The sequence below is a fragment of the Berghia stephanieae genome, chromosome 3, assembly GCF_034508935.2.
Source record: "Berghia stephanieae isolate SIO BIC M18660-M18661 chromosome 3, UCSD_Bste_1.3, whole genome shotgun sequence".
Lineage (NCBI taxonomy): Eukaryota > Metazoa > Mollusca > Gastropoda > Nudibranchia > Aeolidiidae > Berghia > Berghia stephanieae.
In genome coordinates this window covers 44,582,001-44,603,625 of record NC_088362.1, presented here as the reverse complement: position 1 = coordinate 44,603,625, position 21,625 = coordinate 44,582,001, and the positions used below count along the sequence as shown (strand labels likewise).

The following is a 21,625-nucleotide window of genomic DNA, read 5'->3' as shown; positions in this document are numbered from 1 at the left end:
AGTCTCATCCAGACACAAACACAGGTCCCAACTAAGAGGAATACACTCAAATGTTTACCAATCATATAATATAATATTTAAACTAAACATAATACAATGCATAACAGAGAGATGATTTACAAGGAAAAAAAATATCATCTCCCAAAACTATAACTATACATTCGACTGTTTCCCTCCCAGCCAAGGAACTCCGGCAAGGATCAGGACAAAACTAAGTAATCTCATTCCAAGACAATGACAGGAAACAATTGGAAAACGAGTATTGGGGGATAGAAGACACAGCATGTACCTCCCTGCCCACTATGGGAGGTCAGGATCCCCACCCAGAAACAATAAAAGAGATAATACCCATATACCATTTACGTACAAACTCGGAAAATAAAAAAAATTTAATACATCTTATAAAACACTCTGAACTTCACGCAGTTCACTGATTCAATCAATAACTAAAAAATATACAAAATGAAATCATATGATCAATGAATGTGATGAATTGAAAAATTGTAAATAAAGAGTTGTGCAGAAAATAATACTCGAAAAATATACATACTCTTTACGCAAACTTTTTGTTTGTTTTTTTAAAAGGGTTTTATAGCGCTTGCAACACATTAAGATCATATCAGCGCCAGTAAAAAGAAAGAAAATGGGATAGTAAAAAGTTCTCAAATTACAAGTAAAGCATCCAAGAAAAGGTAAGACAAAGGGGAATTTGTTCAAATAGGAAACATATAGATTCCAAGAGCACACTATCAAAGTACTTAGTTTGAAATCACCTAAAAGTCTCATCCAGACACAAGTACAGATCCCAACTAAGAGGGATATACTCAAATGTTTACAAATCACATATAATATGTTAACAAAACAATACAGTGCATAACAGAGATGATTTACAAGACAAAAAAGGACAAAACCAAGTACTGTGATCTCATTCCAAGACATAGACAGAAAGCATGTTGGAAAAAAGATATAGGGGGATAGAAGACACAGTAAGTGCCTCCCTGCCAACAATGGGAGGTAAGGAACCCCACCCAGTTCAGTTATGCACAATGTATTACCTAACTAGTTATCAGCATTCTTTTAAAATATTATGAAAAGACCTGGCGGTGGGAATATCACACAATATAAGATATAAACTGATATTGAACCTCAAGGATTTTTTCTTCAGCAAAAGCATAAACCTTATATTAATTCATAATGACCATCATGAAATTTGAAGCACAAGTGCCCAGGTAAATGAGGATGGTAAACAAACTTACAAAACAGCAAATCTCATACTGACATAACTCGTTGTTGTGTTGTTTGTGTGTGTGTATTTTTTTTATTCAATTTGGCCGGAAAACATTATCAATTGATTCAGCCCTAAACTCAGTCTTTGTTTTGTTTTGTTTTTAATGGTTTTACGAAGTTCCAGGCCTGAGAGTTTTTGCCGAGATGATGGTCATTTAAATCGATCGATATTTGAAGGATGAGTATTCTGGCCAAATTCTTAAATACACGTTTTTCCAGAGTACGGCACACACATATTGTTTTTGTTTTTGTTTGTTTTTAAAGGTTTTACGGCGCTTTCAACACATTTAGGTTATATCAGCGCCAGTAAAAAGGATGAAAATTGGAAAGTGAAAAGTTCTAGATGTACAATTAAAAGGCCTGGAGTAAAAAGTAAGACAAAAGGGAACTGGTTCAAATAGGGAACAGAGTAGATTCCAAGAGCACACTATCAATGTACTTAGTTTGAGATCACTTAAAAGTCTCATCCAGTCACAAGCACAGGTTCCCACTAAGAGGAATACACTCAAATGTTTTACAAATCATATATAATATAAAGAAACATAATGCAGTACATAACAGAGAGATGATTTACAAGGAAAAAAAAATATCATCTCCCAAAACAATAACTAAACATTTGACTGTTTCCCTCCCAGCCAGGGTTTCCGGCCAGGGCCTGGACAAAACCAAGTAATCTCATTCCAAGACAAAGACAGAAAGCATGTTGGAAAACAGATATAGGTGGGTAGAAGACACAGTACCTCCCTGCCCACACACACACACACATAGTACCGCTTTAAGATGATGGATCACATATGAAAAGCAGATCCCAGCAGGAATCCACCACACGGCCAGTTTGAGGCCACTTCATATCTCATACATAATATAACACCATGGGATCTGCATCAAAGGGGAGACACTCAGCTGAGTTCCAGATTCCAACCCGCACAAATGCACATAAAACAGATTGGTGAAATAAGAGATAAAAAAAATATCATTTTGCGCAGAAAAAGCAGACATGTGATAATTACATAACTTGCAATTATTGTCGAGGAAAAATGTTTCTATTAACCTCCAAGTTGTATACGGGTCAGATTCTAATTATAATGCTTATGAGGAGTCTTCAATACAGGTAGTTCTTGAATACTGTAAACACCATTAACAATAAATCAACACTGACATTCTAGTGCATGCTGGGTAAATTCTATTCCTTTCCCAACAAATAGGTTTACAATATTCTTTTCACAATACTTTGTACAAAAGGCATGCGGAGGATCGCTCACAAATCAAACATTAAACTATTTCATTCCAACACAATGTTGTTAATTCACCACATAGACCTAAATTCACATCCTCAACTTATTCTGCATGAGATTAATCAAACCTTAAAATACCCGGCAACTAAATGTGTGTCCATTTGAGGGGTTTATAGCACTTGAAGATGAAAACGTGTCAAAGATTTTGTTCTTGAATTTAAATATAACAAATTTCTATAACGCCCGAAATTTTCAGAAACACTTTGATTGATAAGTTTTATAGTGCTTTCCACACTTGTAGAAGATGATAAAGAGGCAAGGTTATAGATTTGAAGTTAAACGTACAAAAGAAAAGGTAGACAAAGGGGACTGAAAGATTCCAAGAGCAATCCATCAATCTGCCTATTTTGACATTACCTAAAAGTTCCATCCAGGCACAAAGGATTCGTCCGCAGAGGATAGGCTCAAAAAGTACAATAATTGAAAACTAACAATTATATTAGAACATAACAAAGAGATGATTTACAAGGGGGGAAAAATATCTCAAAAAAAAAGATAATATACATTTGACTGTCTCCCTTCGAACTAATGTTTTGTTTTTGAGGGTTTTACAGCGCTTGCAACACATTAAGGTCATACCAGCGCCAGTAAAAAGGAAGAAATGGGATAGTAAAAAGTTATAGAATTCAATTAAAGCACCCAAGAAAAGGTAAGACAAAGGGGAATTTGTTCAAATAGGAAACAGATGTAGATTCCAAGAGCACACCATCAAAGTACTTAGTTTGAGATCACCTAAAAGTCTCATCCAGACACAAGCACAGGTCCCCACTAAGAGGAACACACTCAAATGTTAACAAATCAAATATAACATGTAAATAAAACATAATACAATACATAACAGAGAGATGATTTACAAGGAAAAAAATATCATCTCCCAAGGCAATAACTATACATTCGACTGTTTCCCTCTCAGCCAAGGACTCCGACCAAGGTCAGGACAAAACCAAACAATCTCACTCCAAGACAAAGACAGAAGGCTATTGGAAAACAGATAAGAAGGGATAGAAGACACAGCAAGTACCTCCCTGCCCACTATGGGAGGTAGGCCTTCGAACTAAGGATCCTCATCAGGACCAGGATAAAGACCCAGAGCAATCTCAATCCAGAATTTAGACAGACAGCAACATGAAGGGGAAAAGAAGACACAGCAAGTGACCTATTTTCCCACCATGGGAGTACAGAAGACCCCACCCAAGATTTAATTGATGAGTACATTTTCTTCCTTTAAATAAAAAAAAAAAATCATATATCATTCATTATGCACCTGTGTGACAGTGATTCTTCACAAAATTAAGAATTTAAAATAAAAAATTAAAAAAATAATAATAATAAGATGATTGTTTACAGATGACATCTTTGTTTAAAGGGGGAAGAGGAGGATTCTGAACTTATATATTGAGCTTTTTTTATTATAATACATTCTAAATGGACATAAGAAAATTTTTCACTCTCAAGATAAGTTGAGACATACTTGAGGTCGGGGGGAATCAAGAACAAAATTTGTTTTAAAAAAAATAAAACAAATGAAACAAACAACGCACCCTCCCAGACAATATACAGACCTGCCTACTACTACGAAAATTTCGTAGAACTACGGATTTTTGGCTCCAAACTGAATATTATAAAAAGATCTTTGATTCAATAAATCTTTTTGAAAACAAAAGTTTTGTTGCCGTAGCTTGTCTATGAGGGAGTTAAAAGCAATATTTTAACCTATTAATGACAAATTGACAATTTTTACTAGTAGTTCTAGTGTCTAATATGTTAAAACCCCTGAAAACTACGAATTTTTCCAAGTCCAGGAAGGCAGGTCTGACTATATAACACCATAAGTGTTAATGGAAGACTACATTTGACCAAACTTTATGTTGTTTTTGTTTTTAAGGGTTTTACGGCGCTTGCAACACATTTAGGTTATATCAGCGCCAGTAAAAAGGAAGAAAATGGGATAGTAAAAAGTTATAGAATTACAATAAAAGCACCCAAGAAAAAGTAAGACATAGGGGAACTGGGAACAAATAGGGATCAGATGTAGATTCCAAGAGCAGACCACCAATGCACTTAGTTTGAGATCACCTAAAAGTCTCATCCAGACACAAGCACAGGTCCCATCTAAGAGGAATACACTCAAATGTTTACCAATCATTTAATATAATATGTAAACTCAACATAATACAATGCATAATAGAGAGATGATTTACAAGGAAAAAAATATCATCTCCCAAAACTATAACTATACATTCGACTGTTTCCCTCCCAGCCAAGGAGCTCCGGCAAGGATCAGGACAAAACTAAGTAATCTCATTCCAAGACAATGACAGGAAACAATTGGGAAATGGGTATGGGGGGATAGAAGACACAGCATGTACCTCCCTGCCCACTATGGGAGGTCAGGATCCCCACCCAGGACCAAACTTTAGAACCCTAAGCAAACAATACCAAATAAATAGTAATCTTATCCATTATCTTGCAACAAGAGCCTTTTATAGGGATCTGTATACAAATTTATAAATATTATTTTAACTTATTGAGTCACGACTATTACAAAACATCCCAAATCACCTTATAGTTCTCTAAAAAAAAAGTTTAATTGTATCTCTAATAGTAACCAAGAAATCTTCTGCGCAAAGCTAAAAAAAAAAAATAAAAAACCCCAAAAAAACCCTCCTTTAAAAAAAAATCCAGCTCAGAAGTGAAAAAAAAAATGTTAGTTATATTAATGCACTATTCCACCAAGGAAGTAACAGATTTACCAGTCGTTGCTGGAGCAAATATCAAACAGGAAAATTAATTTGTGATGGACCCCGAGTTCTATCAAAAAGGTAGCAGGCAACTGTTGTCCATCAACTTCATGCATCTGGAGCCAGGACAGTCTTATATTGTTGTTTTTTTCTTTTTCTAATTTATACCCTTTCGAGATAAAGTAGTTTCCGATTTAACCCCCCCCCCCCCCCCCCAAAAAAAAAAAAAAATAAAAAAAAGATATCTAACGTGGGCATCAATAATCCTTTTTCAGGATATTTAAGAAAAAAATCTTTATGTAAAAGAAATAACAAATTTATTAACACTTTCAATTTTAAGTTACAACTTTAAAAAATAAATAACATGAAGCACTGTTAACACTTTAAAAAAAAATATAAAATGTTATACGACACACAGGTCACACGCAATCTCTCTCTCTCTCTCTCTCTCTCTCTCTCTCTCTCTCTCTCTCTCTCTCTCTCTCTCTCTCTCTCTCTCTCTCTCTCTCTCTCTCACACACACACACACACACACACACATACACACACACATACACACACACACACACAGAGTTCATTACAATACACAGTACATTGAATGTAAACTGCATGAATGGATTACAATGTATTTGCGACTGGCCTCCAAACTCTTGTTTCATCAGACCTGCCACAGGCAACTAACCAAAAATCTGTCTATATATTTGAAAAAACGTTTATGAAACAGTGCCAGACAAATCAAGGAGAGAACATACAAGAAAAAGAAGAAGAAAAAAAACTTCCCAAAAATCAGTCTGCTGGGTATGAAACTAACCAAAATTCAGATTTACCCTTCTAGGTTTTTGGAAAATCAGAATTTTGGTTCTTTCCCCAGTTGAGGCAGGCTGATTATTGGCATGTTTTCTTTCTGGCTTTATCTGGAACTGTTTCATACACACTTTTTTTTAGATCTTTAAGTTACAGCAGTGCCTGTTCCCAACACTGTATTTATTTAGAAAAAAACCCCGAATTCCGTGAAAAGAAAAGAAAAATTTAATTGACCTAAACTGCAGAAGTTCTTTCCTTGTTCAACCAGTTAACTGTTGTACTGTGGAAAAAAATTGTTTTAACAAATTTTACAATACAGGTTTTTCCACAGTACGGCAGTTAACTGGTTAAATGAATCAACACTTTTACATATCGAATTCTGATTAAAATTTTAATATTTTTAGCAATTTTTTCTCCATAAAATGTTTGTTTAAAAATCTGAACTGTAAGGGAAAATCTGAATTTTGGTTAATTTGGCTTCAAAGAAATCTGTATGTTATGCTGATTAAACCTTTATATCATAGTAATTAAACCCGTAAATTATACTGATCAAACCTGTAAAGTATACTGATCAAACCTGTAAATTATACTGATCAAACCTGTATCTCATACTGATTAAACCTGTATATCATACTGATCAAACCTGTATCTCATACTGATCAAACCTGTATATCATACTGATCAAACCTGTATATCATACTGATTAAACCTGTATATCATACTGATCAAACCTGTATCTCATACTGATCAAACCTGTATATCATACTGATCAAACCTGTATATCATACTGATTAAACCTGTATATCATACTGATCAAACCTGTATATCATACTGATCAAACCTGTATATCATACTGATTAAACCTGTATATAATACTGATCAAACCTGTATCTCATACTGATCAAACCTGTATATCATGCTGATCAAACCTGTATATCATACTGATTAAACCTGTATATCATACTGATTAAACCTGTATATCATATTGATTAAACCTGTATCTCATACTGATTAAACCTGTATATCATACTGATCAAACCTGTATATCATACTGATTAAACCTGTATATAATACTGATCAAACCTGTATCTCATACTGATCAAACCTGTATATCATACTGATCAAACCTGTATATCATACTGATTAAACCTGTATATCATACTGATCAAACCTGTATATCATACTGATTAAACCTGTATAGTATACTGATTAAACCTGTATATTTTTGTGATTAAACCTGTATACTATACTGGTTAAACCTGCACGTTATACTATCAAACATGTATATCATACTGATCAAACCTGTGTCTCATACTTATTTAACCTGAATATCATACCGTTCAAACCTGTATATCATACTGATCAAACCTGTATCTCATACTGATCAAACCTGTATATCATACTGATCAAACCTGTATATCATACTGATCAAACCTGTATATCATACTGATCAAACCTGTATATCATACTGATTAAACCTGTATAGTATACTGATTAAACCTGTATATTTTTGTGATTAAACCTGTATACTATACTGGTTAAACCTGCACGTTATACTATCAAACATGTATATCATACTGATCAAACCTGTGTCTCATACTTATTAAACCTGAATATCATACCGTTCAAACCTGTATATTATACTGATTAAACCTGATAATATTATATTATCAAGTGGCAGGTCTGTGACATAGAGATGATAAATGTATTCAATAATTCAGAATTATATCGGCAATAAATATTTTATGTGTATCCAAATCTCAGGAATAAGGTTCACAATAATCTTCACAAAAAGTTTTTTTGTTGTTTTTTTTTTTGTTTGTTTTTTTTTTTTTGGGGGGGGGGGGGGGGGTGGTCTAAATTTGACCCAGCTCTACATTACCCCCGCGCTTATATCTATATGATAGGTGTTGAAGAGAATTATTTCACAGGTATTTAGAATTCTAAACTACACCTGTTGCCAAATAAAATGTTCAAAAAATATACGAAGCAACAGCTTCAACACACCTCATATAAGTTTTGGTTTTTCTTTCAACATTAAGAGGTCAAGAAAGATGAATGAAAATGTAGACTATCAAATGCTAGCTTGCCTCTTTCTCTTTTGACTGATATCAAACACTTGCGTAGTTCTGATTTCTTGATTAAAATCATTAATTTTTTGGTGCACAAGCAAAAGTACAAGAGACAAAGAGCAATTTATTGCATTATCACTGACATTGACTTTATTTTGGTGAGATGTGGCGAAATCACTGAGCTCAGCACATTCTGTAACATTGAAAATATGAAACTGATGTCTGGGAACTTTGTACTCGTATATCATTCTTTTTTTTTTTAATTTTCAATTATTTTACTTATACATTTTTAAATTGTTCTTGTTTAAAATTATTTCATTTTTATAGGTAAAAGTGGTGCGTTGCAGTTGTTGCCAGGTAAAGCTGGAAAATTGTAGTTAACATTGATTTGTCATTTTGCTTTATTTATTACCCTTGGCCATAATGAGCAATGAGGAAATGGATTATCATTATTATCATACAATAATACAATAGTAAAAAAAATATGAGAGGAATGGATTTGAATCACGATAAGTGAATGCGTGAGAGCAATAATAATTTCAATAATACCATCTAAGTACATTACAGTATATCAACTTTGTTGTTTTAAGGAGTAAAACTGCGCTTACAAAACTTTTAGACCATATAAATTCCTAAGAAAAGGAAGATGACAGGATATTTTAAGTGTAATGAATTTTTTTAGTTTATTATATATAATATCAACGTCAGTCACACTGTTGAGAGCACTGAAGAAAAGGCTTTGACAAAATAAGGGATTGGTCCAAAGAAAGGAAAGCAACAATGTGTTCACATGTCTAGTCTACGAGTCCCGTCCAGACAAGGGAAGAATACACGGAATTGCTTGATGTCAAAACGTTATATCAACCATTTAACTGCCATAGTCTGGGAAGACACAAATTTAATAGTTGGCTGAAAAGCATGTCCTTCAAATATTGATTGATTGAAATGAACCTCAAACCTAGGACTATGACCTCGCAAGGCCCCAGGTTTGTGAGTTTTCACCAAGATGAGGGTCGTTTAAATTGATCGATATTTGAAGGATGAGTTTTCTGACCAAATTTTAAATGAATAACTTTCCAAAGCACACAGTTAACTGGTAAGGAGGAAGTGATAAACAAAGAGTGTACCATTTTAGGAGACCGCCCTAGTTCTAACTTTGGAACTTACAAATCTCTTACACCCATCTCTGATATTATCGAACAGCATCAATAAAATGGAGCTTTTGGGCAACACCAATAATGAATGACATTTAACCATTTTTTTTTAAAAGCATGGAGAAAAAGATGTAAAACAATAAACAAGCTCAGTACAGTCACTCTTGAAGACAAAGTATTCACTTTGCCTCAAACGGTGACAAAGCATACATACAATTGATGGCACATCAGTTCTCTTAATGAAGAAGAACTCTTTAGTCTTAAAGGAAAGAATCATCAAGATGGCACAATATTTTATGTATTGTCAAATCTTGATTTTGTTGACACAATTTAGATTAAATTCCCCTTAAAATTAAGTGGTCTATTCTTTTTTAAAGCAGAGTGAAAAATCCACTAGTGAATCGAAGGGTAAAGACAGAAGAGAAGAAAAAAAAGAACAATTCATCTGGTACACACAAACAAAATGAGACTTCAACCATGTTATTCATTCACCACATTTTAGGAAGAAAATTTTTCATAGGTGGGAACAGAAAATCAGTTGCAGCAGAAAAATATTTTTAAAAAGAAAGGTCATGAGTTGGAAGTCTTATTCTAGGGACATGCTCCATCTAATTATTCAGACAATTTTAGTAATCAAAAACACATGAGCATTCTTCATATCATGGGGAACATTTTCAGTTAAATATCCGATATGACCAGACTCCAAGATATCCATAAAACATGAATGTATCTAAATTATATTTTTAGCCCTGCAACCAAAATTGCCAGCTATATTTCAAAAAGGTTCGTCACCCTTTGATTCTCCTTTGTTTTATTAGTACTATATAGTAATTTAGTTCTCGTTTAATGTCTACAAGAATCTCATTATAAGAAATAGAACTTGTTTAAAAGTATATAATGTGGAGGAAAAATGTTCGCTCGAAATTCCAGTCAGCTGCCACCTTTCATGTTGGATAAATTTGGAAATGACTTCCAATACATGATGGGCTTGATTTTCATTTTTAAAAATTTTTTTATCAAAGCTGTGAATTTTAGGGGGGAAAAGCACGGGGAAAGTAAATGAACAAATGAACAAATGACTAACATTATTAAACAACAATAAAAATGTATGTGACAGATGGAAAATAAGTTGTTATTATTATTGAGATTTGATTCTGATGTCAAAAAACTTACAATTGGGGAACTTAAGCATTCAATAAAGGCTAAGAAAAGGAAGTAAAAAAAAGAGAATAAAAGCCAATATCTCCCACCACCCCCCCCCCCACACACACACATACATCCATACATAACCATAAAAATGTTTAACGCATATAGGGCAGCCCTAGTTTACCATTTTTTACTGAGAAAGAAACACATAATATAACTATGACAATACAGTGAAGCAGCTGAGACGATTGGTGAAGATAGAAGAGAGAAAAAAAACAACAAAAAACAAAAAAAAAAACAGAAAATTGAAACACCATTGTATTCCCATCAAATTATTCTAAAATCAACTTTGGTTGATCACCAAATATAGTCCATTAAAAAAGTAAAAAGCATTCATGAACTTATCAAGTAAATCAGGTTTCAGTGACTACAGTAAGAAAGTATCAATGGGAGCGACTGGGGATAATATGCTCCAGTTGAAGAAAACTTGAGGCCAAGCAATGCATTCTGGGCAAATTTTTAATTCGTTTTAAGCACGCGTTAAGCATGATTTCTAAGAAAAGTCAGTATAAAATATGAATGCTTCTAAATTCAATTTTAAAGACGAACCTCAAAATGGAGGAGTTTCCACCTGTGAGGCAAGTTACACGAATTGTTTATTGTGTAACACAACAATCCACAGATCGGACCTCAAAATGGAGGAGTTTCCCTCCCACCTATAAGGCAAGTTACAGGTGTTGTTTATTGTGTAACACAAAAATCAACAGAACTTTAATCAAAAATGTCAATGTCCATCATAATACCTCCGTGACATCAGCAAAAGGTACTGCATCAGCTACTGCTGTTTGATGTTTTATCTTAACAGAGCTTCTCTAACTTGGTTTATCTCAGGGTGACCTATATGAGAGTAGTTCATCTGAAACATTTGTGACTACTATAAACATAAATATACATTCTTGCACAGCTGTTGTTGAATTATATCATAATGTTGATGAGGTTGATGACGTCCAAAGCTAACTTGCAATACCAAGGTTTGTTTCAATCAACTTTCATTCTGTTTACAAAAGAACAAAACTGAATTCATGGGATGGTACTATAATCCATTATCCAGTCAAGTTCTGCCAAATCATGTTATCCATAGAACAGAAATTGAAAAAATTTAAATGATGATCCAGATGATTTTTAAGTATATATTATACAAATGTACACAAGTGAATTAAATTGTTCCTCCATTCTTGTACTGAATTTCCATAAGCACCAACATTTTTCTCATCAAACATGAACATTGTTTGTTTTTTATCTGGTCACATCAGTGATAGTAAAAAAGAAGGATAATGGGAAAGTCAAAGGATTAATAGTAGATCTTCGCTTACAAGGACTAAGAAAAACTAAAATAAAGAAGACTAGTTCAAACAGTGAATAGAAGTAATATATCCCATGAGCAATCTATCTTTGTGTCTAGTCTGAGACCTGGCAAAAGCACCACCGCCAATAGGATAATCTCAGATGGAAATAATTCATCAACTGATGAAATACCAATTATAACTGAAGAGTAATGATTTACAAGAGAAAAAAAAATTGAAAAATGAAATGCTTCCATCTAACTGCCTCCCACTAGTAAAAGAACCCTGACAGGGCCTATATAAAACAAAGTGGTCTCATTCAAGATCAAGTACACAAAGCTGCATGGAAAGGGGACTACAGATATTGATGGATAGAAGAGACAGAAAAGAAGAGTTGTTATAGAATTTCCTGGTCCTGTGAGGGCAGACATTCCCAGCCATCCGCTGTGAGGAAATATTATCACTTGAGTCTTTCAAACATTCTGAGATGAATAAGCCGTTGAAATTTGTTGTGATGCCTTTGGCCTGATAGAATAATTTTTTGGTTTCTTGATTACTTGGGCCAATTTATTCACACTTCCATATGTTTTGGTACTCCTATTGATGTGAAAGGTTCATGCCACATACGTTTAAGATCACCCTGAATGGAAACAAGAGAAGGAAATAAAGAAAATCAAATAGTGATTCAAAACAATCATCCATCTATCATTTACACTGAACATAAAGAAGTATCCAGACAGTACCCTTATTTTATCAAATACTAAAGGAGCTGACCAAAAGAGTGCTATTATCACTGCTACAAAGTATTTATTACTGCACTGCCAACAAAACTAATGCGATTGTGGTGCAACTTATGCGATTGTGTTCAAATGATGGGATTTTCTTATTCCATTTCTGCTTGGATTTATTGATTGTTACACGTTTCACATCTGTAAAATAAATTGTCATTGGGTGGCAGAGTCACTTTGCCCAGGGTTTTATTCTAGAGTCAACATAGGAAACATCATTGATAACCCTGAGAGGGAAAATTTTAAAATTACTGGCTCTCAAAAAGGGAAAGAGGGATCATGTGTGTTTTGGCTGGTGAGGATGGGGAGAGCGCAACCTCAGCCAACTGGTTCCCATCTAAAAGCCTTCGAAAAATTGATTTGAAATAAGTTGATTCTTTATATGATTAAAAATATAATTAGAAAATTTTATTCAGGCATTACAGCGGGGAAAAACTTCACTTTTACCCACCTGCAACCAGTATCACCCCCTCCCCTTTTCTGTCTTCACCTAATAACCTCCTCTGATAAAATTCTGATAACAGTGAACACTTGTGTTTTCCAACTAAAATCATATGATAAACATTCTGGTACAACAGTTTCTTTTTCTTCATCACAATCAGACAAACTGACAGATTCAATTAGGCTAAGCCACACACACACACATGGTTTCTACAGCAATTCCATTGTGGTTTTCAAGTAGTTTTCAATGTAAATTGAGAGGAGCAGGAAATGTCAGGCAGCTCCAGAGACCAACGAACACATCATCCTCCACTGTCCAGTAACTAAACTTGAAGGTGTCTATGAAACAGTCCTTAGGGCGGGGGAAGACTTTCGAAGCTGGGTTGACTAAATGAATTTGGAGGTGTAGCCATACGCTACTACTACTACTACTAAGGTGTCCTTGAATTTAAGGAGGCTGCGGGAACCCTGCACACACACACACACACACACACACACACACACACACACACACACACACACAGAGGGCCAGTGCTAATTCAGCCTTTGCCCATTCAAGCTGACATACCTTTAAATAAGCCATAGTCAACAATGGAAGGAGTGTGAAAGGAACGAGGTACAGAAGGGCAGGTTGGGCAGCTCGAAATACTTCCGATGACACAGTGGCTGTGAGAAGACCTGGATATAGGAAACATGAGGCATTGTTAATAAATTTCATAGTTTAACGTGAATAATTGGAAAGTGGCATCTGTGCAAGCTAATAGTGATTTAAAATGCATATCAAACCACAATAAAAATGTTCTTTGGAGCTATATACCCCAAGGAACCAAAATAGATCCCACTTTGTGTAGCCTTAAATAGACTATAGCAACTGCCTGCAATCCTTTTAATAGAATGCTAGTCTGATGCAAAGTACTTTCAGCCAGATCTAATAGACCCATCCACCCAATCGATGCTGGTCGGACAGGGAGGGACCAGAAAACATCTCAACTGCCCCCAATCAATACAGATATGTGAGGAGAGGGCACTTCCAATTGAGCTATCAAACACCCCAATATATCAGAGAAAGCAGTTACAAAATTATAGTTGGAAAAAAAAAAAAATCCCTGAAACTCAACCTTCATATGCTAAGAATGTATCATCGAAATGATAAATTTCATAAAAATAGACAGGCCAACTAACACTACTTTTTTTAAAAATAATTATTTTACCCCCCCCCCCCCCCCCCCCACAAACATTATAAATTAAAAAAAAAAGAAGAAAAGAAGAAAAGAAAAAATATTTAAAAAGCATGATTGCATATCAACAGCCATTAACAAAATGACATATTAATAAATGCAATTTGATACCTGTTTGCAAGCCGATAATCAACATGACTGGGGAAAATCCTATTTTGAATTGTATATGAATAAACGAGGGGCATAGTTACCAAAAGGGAATTGTGTGAGAATATTTGAGATAGCTCACTCAAATTTTTAAAAAAAAACAAACAAACAAACAAAAAAAACAACCAACCTAGAAAATATCCGATTAGGGAGCAATGGAAGTATGTGACCCGTTGTAAATATGTTGATGGGGGTGGAACACCAGCCTCTGCTGTGTTGCTGATCTGTGATTTCTTGTATGCGTCATAGCGGAGAACAAAACACAGTAACAAGCCTGGCATAACCTGAAAATGTAATGAATAGGTTTAATACTGCATCCATTTATGGACCAGTGTTGATGTAAGGAGTCTTACTATCAGTTTTTGGGCAGGTAAAAAAAAATGTGATTCAATACCAAACATGGGATGGGACATTTTATAAAGAAATCAACATCTGCGAAATGTAACCCCCCTCCCTAAAAAAAAAAACCTGGTTTACTGTTGTCCCAAAAGAAAAGAAATAAATCGCTAAAATCAAAATTTATAAATATTAAAAGTTTAAGGAAATTAAAATAAACGCTTTCCCCTAATCTTTCCCTTCTTAAAACTGCAGACAAAACAGTTTTCACCATTATAGAAGTAACAAAAAATATTTTAAAATTTAAATAACCAAATCCAAATTTCAAGACAGAAAAACATGAATCAGCCTAAAATAGAAGATTTCTATCCTGTTTTACATAAACTTAAACCATCAATATTAAAATGCCTTAGTTGTGTTGTAAATTAAAATTAGAAAAATATTCTTATTTTCAGCAAACAATTTTGGGGTAAAATCTAAACCTATCCCAAATCTTGGTACAGTGGCAAAATAGGCAGAGACTCATATTTATGTCCAAACATGTGTCATGAACATGTGACAACATTGTTCCAATACAAAAATTTACTTACGATATCACCTAATCCAAGCATATTAAAATGGCTTGAGTTATGAGAACTGGTGAGAGAAAAATACAGTTAATTAATAAATCAATCAATTAATCAACAAATCAATCATTTAAATAAAACAGGCATTAATTATTAACATCAAAAAGGTAAATAATATGAGACACACACAAAATCATTGTATGCTAGGGTATCATAGTCAGTATAAAATTAAATGAAATTAAATAAAGACATACAGTTTTTTAAAACAACAATTTTCTATATCATTGAGTAAACTATTGTGTTTTTATTGGGAGGGGAAGGGGGAGGCAGGGGAAAAAGTCAACAATTTGGCTTATGAAAATAATTTTTCACCTTGGAAAAACTATTTTGGCTGGAAGAGAAAGCTTGGGAGCATCGCGGATTAAGCCTGTCAAGTGTAACTTTTTAGCAAACAAACCAACCTGAAATTGAAATAAAATGTGTCATATTTAATTCATAATCAATAAGTATATATATACGGTATTCTTGTAATCTATCATGGTTAAACATTATTTTCAAAATCACAGGTTAGACTCAAGATGATTTTAAAAATTTGTTTAAACAAATCACACAAAAGAATTGTTAAAATATGTCTTCAGTTACGCTAATTTTTAAAAAGGGAAAGAGAGAAAAAAAAGGGAGAAGGAAGCAATATCACGGATGACAAAAATTTCAACATACTGGATTCTCTGCTGGTCTTGTAGCCACTTTAACCATCACATTTGTGCTAAATATATACGATGAGAAGAAAACCTGTGCAAAGAAAGCATAAAAGAAATTAGTTTCGTTTTAAACATTGTTACAACTCCTGGATCAGGAAAGAAAATGACAACTTTACAGGTTGTAAATCAGAAACTATTCCAATTAACAGTCGTGTGACTCCACTGCCTACTTGATGATTAACATTAAAATCTTTATCCTTTTCCAACAATTACAAATTGGAAGAGAAAAAAAAAAATCAATGACAAGTGAGTTCCATCAATGGCAAGATTTGTAATTTTACAAAGAGCTAAATTATATATAGTGAAAATAAACTTGCAAATAGATCCAATTTCTGAGGAAAATAATAAGTTTATAATTTTCTCTAGAATTTTCCTTTAAAATTCCTGATTCTAGACGAATAATCCAAATATGGCCAAGTTTGACCCTCATCTCCCCCCAATCTAAACCAATACCAATTATATTTGTGGTTTTCAAGTAGTTTTCAATGAAATTATTAAATAACATAACTGGACTATATTTCATTCTCTTGCTTAAGATGAAAATGCTTCCAATGGCAAATATTTTTTTTTATCCACAGTGATATCCAAGTTAAATAAATACCAAAACATAAATCACCAATTTACCATTTAATATTCTGGTCTCACAAATCTGAATCTTGAGGGAAATATATGAATTTGGACAAATGTGGTTCTAAAAATGAGCTCTATGAAATATGTCTGAAAATAATACAGATCTTTTTATATAATGGCAGGTTTCTTATTGCATTCAATAAAATTGTGATGAAATGAATGAAATACTTACCCAGAAGACATCATAGACAAGGAGACCAACTAACAACAAAGTGGACACTTTGAGGCTTGGAAGTCGAACCAGAGCAATGAAAGCTACACAAAGGCCCATACCCAGAGCTGGAAAAGGAAATACGAAGAAGAAACACGAATTGGATAATGCAAATATCATCTCATCGGAGAAATTATGAAAAATATGGGGTCTTCATATCTCTATTATCGAAAGCTTATCGAGGCAATGTTGTAACTGTCATTGGTCATATCCAAAGAGTGAATATGTGTAGTGATATGAGAAAACATGTCAAAACATCAAGATATGTTAATTATCAAACTACAACAACTCATCACGCCGCTTGTGTTCTATAGGTAAGGCATTCAGTTTTTAACCTATCGGTTGTGGGTTTGAGTTCTGATGTGGGTGGCACAAAGTTTAGTCCTTGGAAAAAGCTTTTTACTCACATTTTCTCATCTTACCTGTACATGGGTGTAAAATAAGTATCTGGTTGGAACAGTGTTGTCTCTGTCCAAAAGAAATCATTACAGGCTGTATATGTCTCATCCTGCATGTTCAGTGCTGCTGTTGACTTTGGACCTACTATAAAGCTGTTTGCTCACGTAAAGTGGATATTGCACTATGTAAAAGCTTTTTTTTTATTGTTTTGTTTTGAAAACTTACTTATTATTTGGAGTTTCTATCATATTTGGTTTCTTATACATCGTTATTTTCTATTAGAAAGGATAGTTAACGACAAACTTAGTGATAGTGAGTGTTTGTTTTTTTTAACTAAGAGTATAATGTGGTGTTTAAAATAATAAAAGTATGTGTGCCTTACGTTGAAAGGGTACTTTATTATTGAAATAACGAACGGGGGGGGGGGGGGGGGGGGGGGGGGGGGGGGAATGAATAAATTATAATTCCAGTAACTACTCTTCATAACCAGGCAATTTAAATGCCCATTTTTTATTCAGAATATTGCCATCTTAGAAGTTAATAATAAATTACAAAAAAACTTGAAATTTTATTTAGAGCGTAGCTAATGCTAAATGTGCTCAGAGCACTTTACAAAAGGTTCAAAGCCAACAGCAATATTTGACATATAAGATGAGGCATGACGCCTGTAAAGAACTATTACCATTTTTCAATAGAGAGAGTACTGTTACTGGCCAGATATTCATTTTACACCTACGTAAACGATGATAGAATGCCAGAAAAGAGTCTTTTCCAAAGACTCAACCTTGAGCCAACTGTAGTAAGACTCAAACCAGGGACCTATGGCTATGGCTAGTGTCATACCACAAGACAAGACCACAAAGCTGCCAAAAGTTTAAAAGTTAAGTAATCTATTCTTTTCTTAGTTTAAAATAATTGAATGCATAATGCAAAGATTACCATCCATCAGCAGCCAGTGTCCTGTCAATATCCATATGCACACAATAGTAAATGACATGAAGAAAGAGATGATTTCTGCTGGAGTGAATCTGCCACATACTCCAAATGAGATTCTGGAAGGAAAATGAAGACGCATTGTAGACTATTATTTGGTCACTAATATATTCTAAAACTAAATTGACAATAAATAAGAAAAGCACATTTTGCACATTTCATTCATCCAGCCACTCCCATTCAAAAAGCACATATGTGACCTGTCATTTCTATTGGGTATGCTTTTATTGAAAAGGAAATCAGTGCTGGAAAAAAAACAAAACAATCCCCCCCCCACCCCCCAAAAAAATCCCAAAAATCAACAATACCTTAAGTTTCAGAATTCAGTTCAATGTGACTTTTTAATTCATTTACAAGCCTCTAACTCAGAAACCACAAACAAACCACATATCCGCAATAGATCATGACTATAAAAGCTACCACTCGATAACATTGATGGACTTCAAAACATTGATGCTTCTATACACTGGGATGAAATATCTAACGTTGTTTGCCTTTGAAAACTGTCGATTTAAAGATTCGGGCAGTAACAGTGACATTTTTTTTTTAAAAACCCAATTATTTCCAGAGCTTAGAGGCAAGAAATTAATTACTAATCAAAAAAATAGCTTTTGGGGATCAGGGCAGCAGATGGCAATATCCTTTGTAAGCTCAAGAACCCCATCGAACTGCACAGTATGCAACTTTCCAAATACAATTTTAACAGCAATGTATTTGTTTTTTGTTTTTTCTTAATTTATTGTAAATTTCCCAAAAATACTAATTTTAAAAAGATATCTTCAAACTGATTGCTAAGTTCACTGTGATCTTTCATTGAACACATCATTTATGACTTACTTTTGGTTGCTGGAGCATGGCTGAGCAAAGTACTGACACATAGGAAGGAGAAGAAAGGCTAAAGCCACAGTGGCAAGAACTGTGGAAGAAAATCAAATAAACGTTACATTATCTGGATCCCAAAGCATGTAATGGTAAGACTTTCAAATCATAATTTTCTTCTTTGTTCATCTAGTACCAACTAATAGTCAAGCCAAGTAATCAATCACCTTATTTCTTAGAAACAGAGTTATCTATCTATCTATTTATCTACATTTATTCTACAGCTTATTATTGAAATATTACAAATGGCTCAATGCTCACTTGTTATAATTCATGTCATCTTTATGTCTACCTCTTTCTATATTGTGGCTGCGTATCAAAAAAAAGTTAATAAATAAATAAATAGATAGGTAAATAAATAATTAAATTAATAATAATAATAATAATAATAATAATAATAATAATAATAATAATAATAATAATAATAATAATAATAATTAATATAATAATAATATATAGATATATCAATATATGTACCATCACGTCCAGGTGGTGAAAATTTTTAACTAAGCCCCGAGGTAGATACTTACTGGCTGTGAAAACAGCAAAGACCACCTGAAGGTAGTCAAAGAAGAGAAACATGATGAGAAGGGAGGCAGACGCACCAATCGGAAGGAACATGGCTTGACATGAGTCGAGAATCTGCATCTCTGATTTCAAATAAAAAAACATTTTTAAAAAAATAAATAGATAAAACCAATTAGAAGAGCTGAAGCTACAGATTACAAGAATAAATTATGAAATAAAAGAAAGGAATAACAAATAAACTAATATGAACTCTTATAATCAATGTGCCTCAAATGGTTAATTTATAGTCATTAAATACTGGATTATTCATGAAGAAAAGTGTATACCTACACATAACACCTTTTATAAAAATAACCAAAATGTATTAGAACTGTTTTACGACCTCTATAATATCATTTCCTGGGTTCAAAATATTCCTGTCATATCGGGTTTTTTTTTGTTTTTTTTTAATGTAGCTTATATCTATTTCCCTAGTTACAGTTTTCTATGTTGGAATGTTATATCTGGCTAGAGGATGTTGTGAGTATTTTACATGAATGCACAGCATCAATTCAATTAATAAAGATCTCTACCCAAAAGATTGATGCAACCCACATCCAAACATATGAGACCACAACTTACGAGATTCGCCATCATTGCCATTGCTGGGTTTTGAAGCTACTCCAAACAGTTCTTTTTCTTTATCTTTGTCCTTCTCCTTCTCTCTATCCAGATTTAAAGATCTGAAAATGTCAAAATTTGCATGATTTATTTATAAACACGGAGCAATATCAGTAAAACTAAGCCATCTCCCATTCATAAGAGAATAAGGTCCAGAGATTAAGCTGCCACGAATGTCTCACTTCATTGAACACAACAAACTATCAATGACTACAAATTTAAATATGACAGAGGTAAAACCACATTCAGGGAAGCCTTTGCCAAAAAAAAAAAAATAATAATAATATAAATTTTGTTTTTTTAATTTAAAAAAACAACAAAACCAAACAAAAAAAATACAACCCCCCCCCCCCCCCCTCCAAAACCTTGAAATTTTGTTGTGTAAAAAACCATATGAAAATAGTTTGTGCAAAGCACCCTAAATCGAATGGTATTACCCTTAAATGATAAAATAAAAGGATAAATATCCCTCTAGCTTTCCCTTAACTGTTTATTTCAAACAACTAATAGTTTCATCTTTAAAAAAAAAATACTAAAAAATAAAAATTAACAAAAATTAAATAAACAACAACAATAACCCAAAAAAATAAATAAATAAAATAAAATAATTTTTTTTTTAAAACCCAATAATTCAAGTCTCTAGCAGAAAAAAAAAGAAAAGAAAAGAAAAAAAATAACAGACAGTCTGAGATTTTATGTTTTTTCCGGCTTCAACCAGACAAAGGGCATCCCTGCACATTCAAAGATCGTTGGCAGTTTCTTTTGAGTTTAGACAGTTCAGTGATGGCAAAGAGACAAAGTATATTCTTCTATATGCATAGCTGTCAACTTTTCAAAGAGCTAAAACGTGACACCCTAACACACAATACCGACATGACTCAAAACAACAAAATTTTTGGGAATATCAAACATTATAATCTAGATTTACAGCTTTTTTTTTTTGCTACCCTATTTTAATTTGCTTGTCAAAAAAGCATAATCACAGGACATGCAAGGGTCAGGACTGTCCCGATTTTAACAAGACAGTTGGCCACTGTGTGTATATTTTTTACAATTGCAAAAGATTTAATCAGATTTATCTTCTTCCAATGTCACAGATAAATACAAACGTAATCCCTTTTAATCCTACTATTGATTTTAAAATAACAATAAAGTAACAGGAGTATTGATAAAATCAAACCCCCAGCATTATTCGAGTGCTTTCTA

The 21,625-nt window shown here is 33.5% G+C and overlaps 1 protein-coding gene across 3 annotated transcripts in view; it reads right to left on the bottom strand.

Moving 5' to 3' along the window:
- Window positions 1–8,449: 8,449 nt before the first annotated feature.
- The window catches only part of LOC144967821 (signal peptide peptidase-like 3), a 57,394-nt gene continuing 44,218 nt past the window's right edge, over window positions 8,450–21,625 (bottom strand). For all 3 annotated transcript variants that reach the window (XM_078905484.1, XM_078905487.1, XM_078905486.1), the window contains exons 4-14: window positions 20,381–20,481; window positions 19,762–19,881; window positions 19,190–19,268; window positions 18,299–18,411; window positions 16,922–17,028; window positions 16,079–16,150; window positions 15,731–15,819; window positions 15,383–15,428; window positions 14,587–14,740; window positions 13,640–13,749; window positions 8,450–12,482 (exon numbers count right to left, since the gene is read on the bottom strand). In XM_078905484.1, the coding sequence (XP_078761610.1) occupies window positions 12,414–12,482; window positions 13,640–13,749; window positions 14,587–14,740; window positions 15,383–15,428; window positions 15,731–15,819; window positions 16,079–16,150; window positions 16,922–17,028; window positions 18,299–18,411; window positions 19,190–19,268; window positions 19,762–19,881; window positions 20,381–20,481 (1,060 nt within the window). In that variant the 3' untranslated portion in view covers window positions 8,450–12,413. The remainder of the gene's footprint in view (window positions 12,483–13,639; window positions 13,750–14,586; window positions 14,741–15,382; window positions 15,429–15,730; window positions 15,820–16,078; window positions 16,151–16,921; window positions 17,029–18,298; window positions 18,412–19,189; window positions 19,269–19,761; window positions 19,882–20,380; window positions 20,482–21,625) is intronic.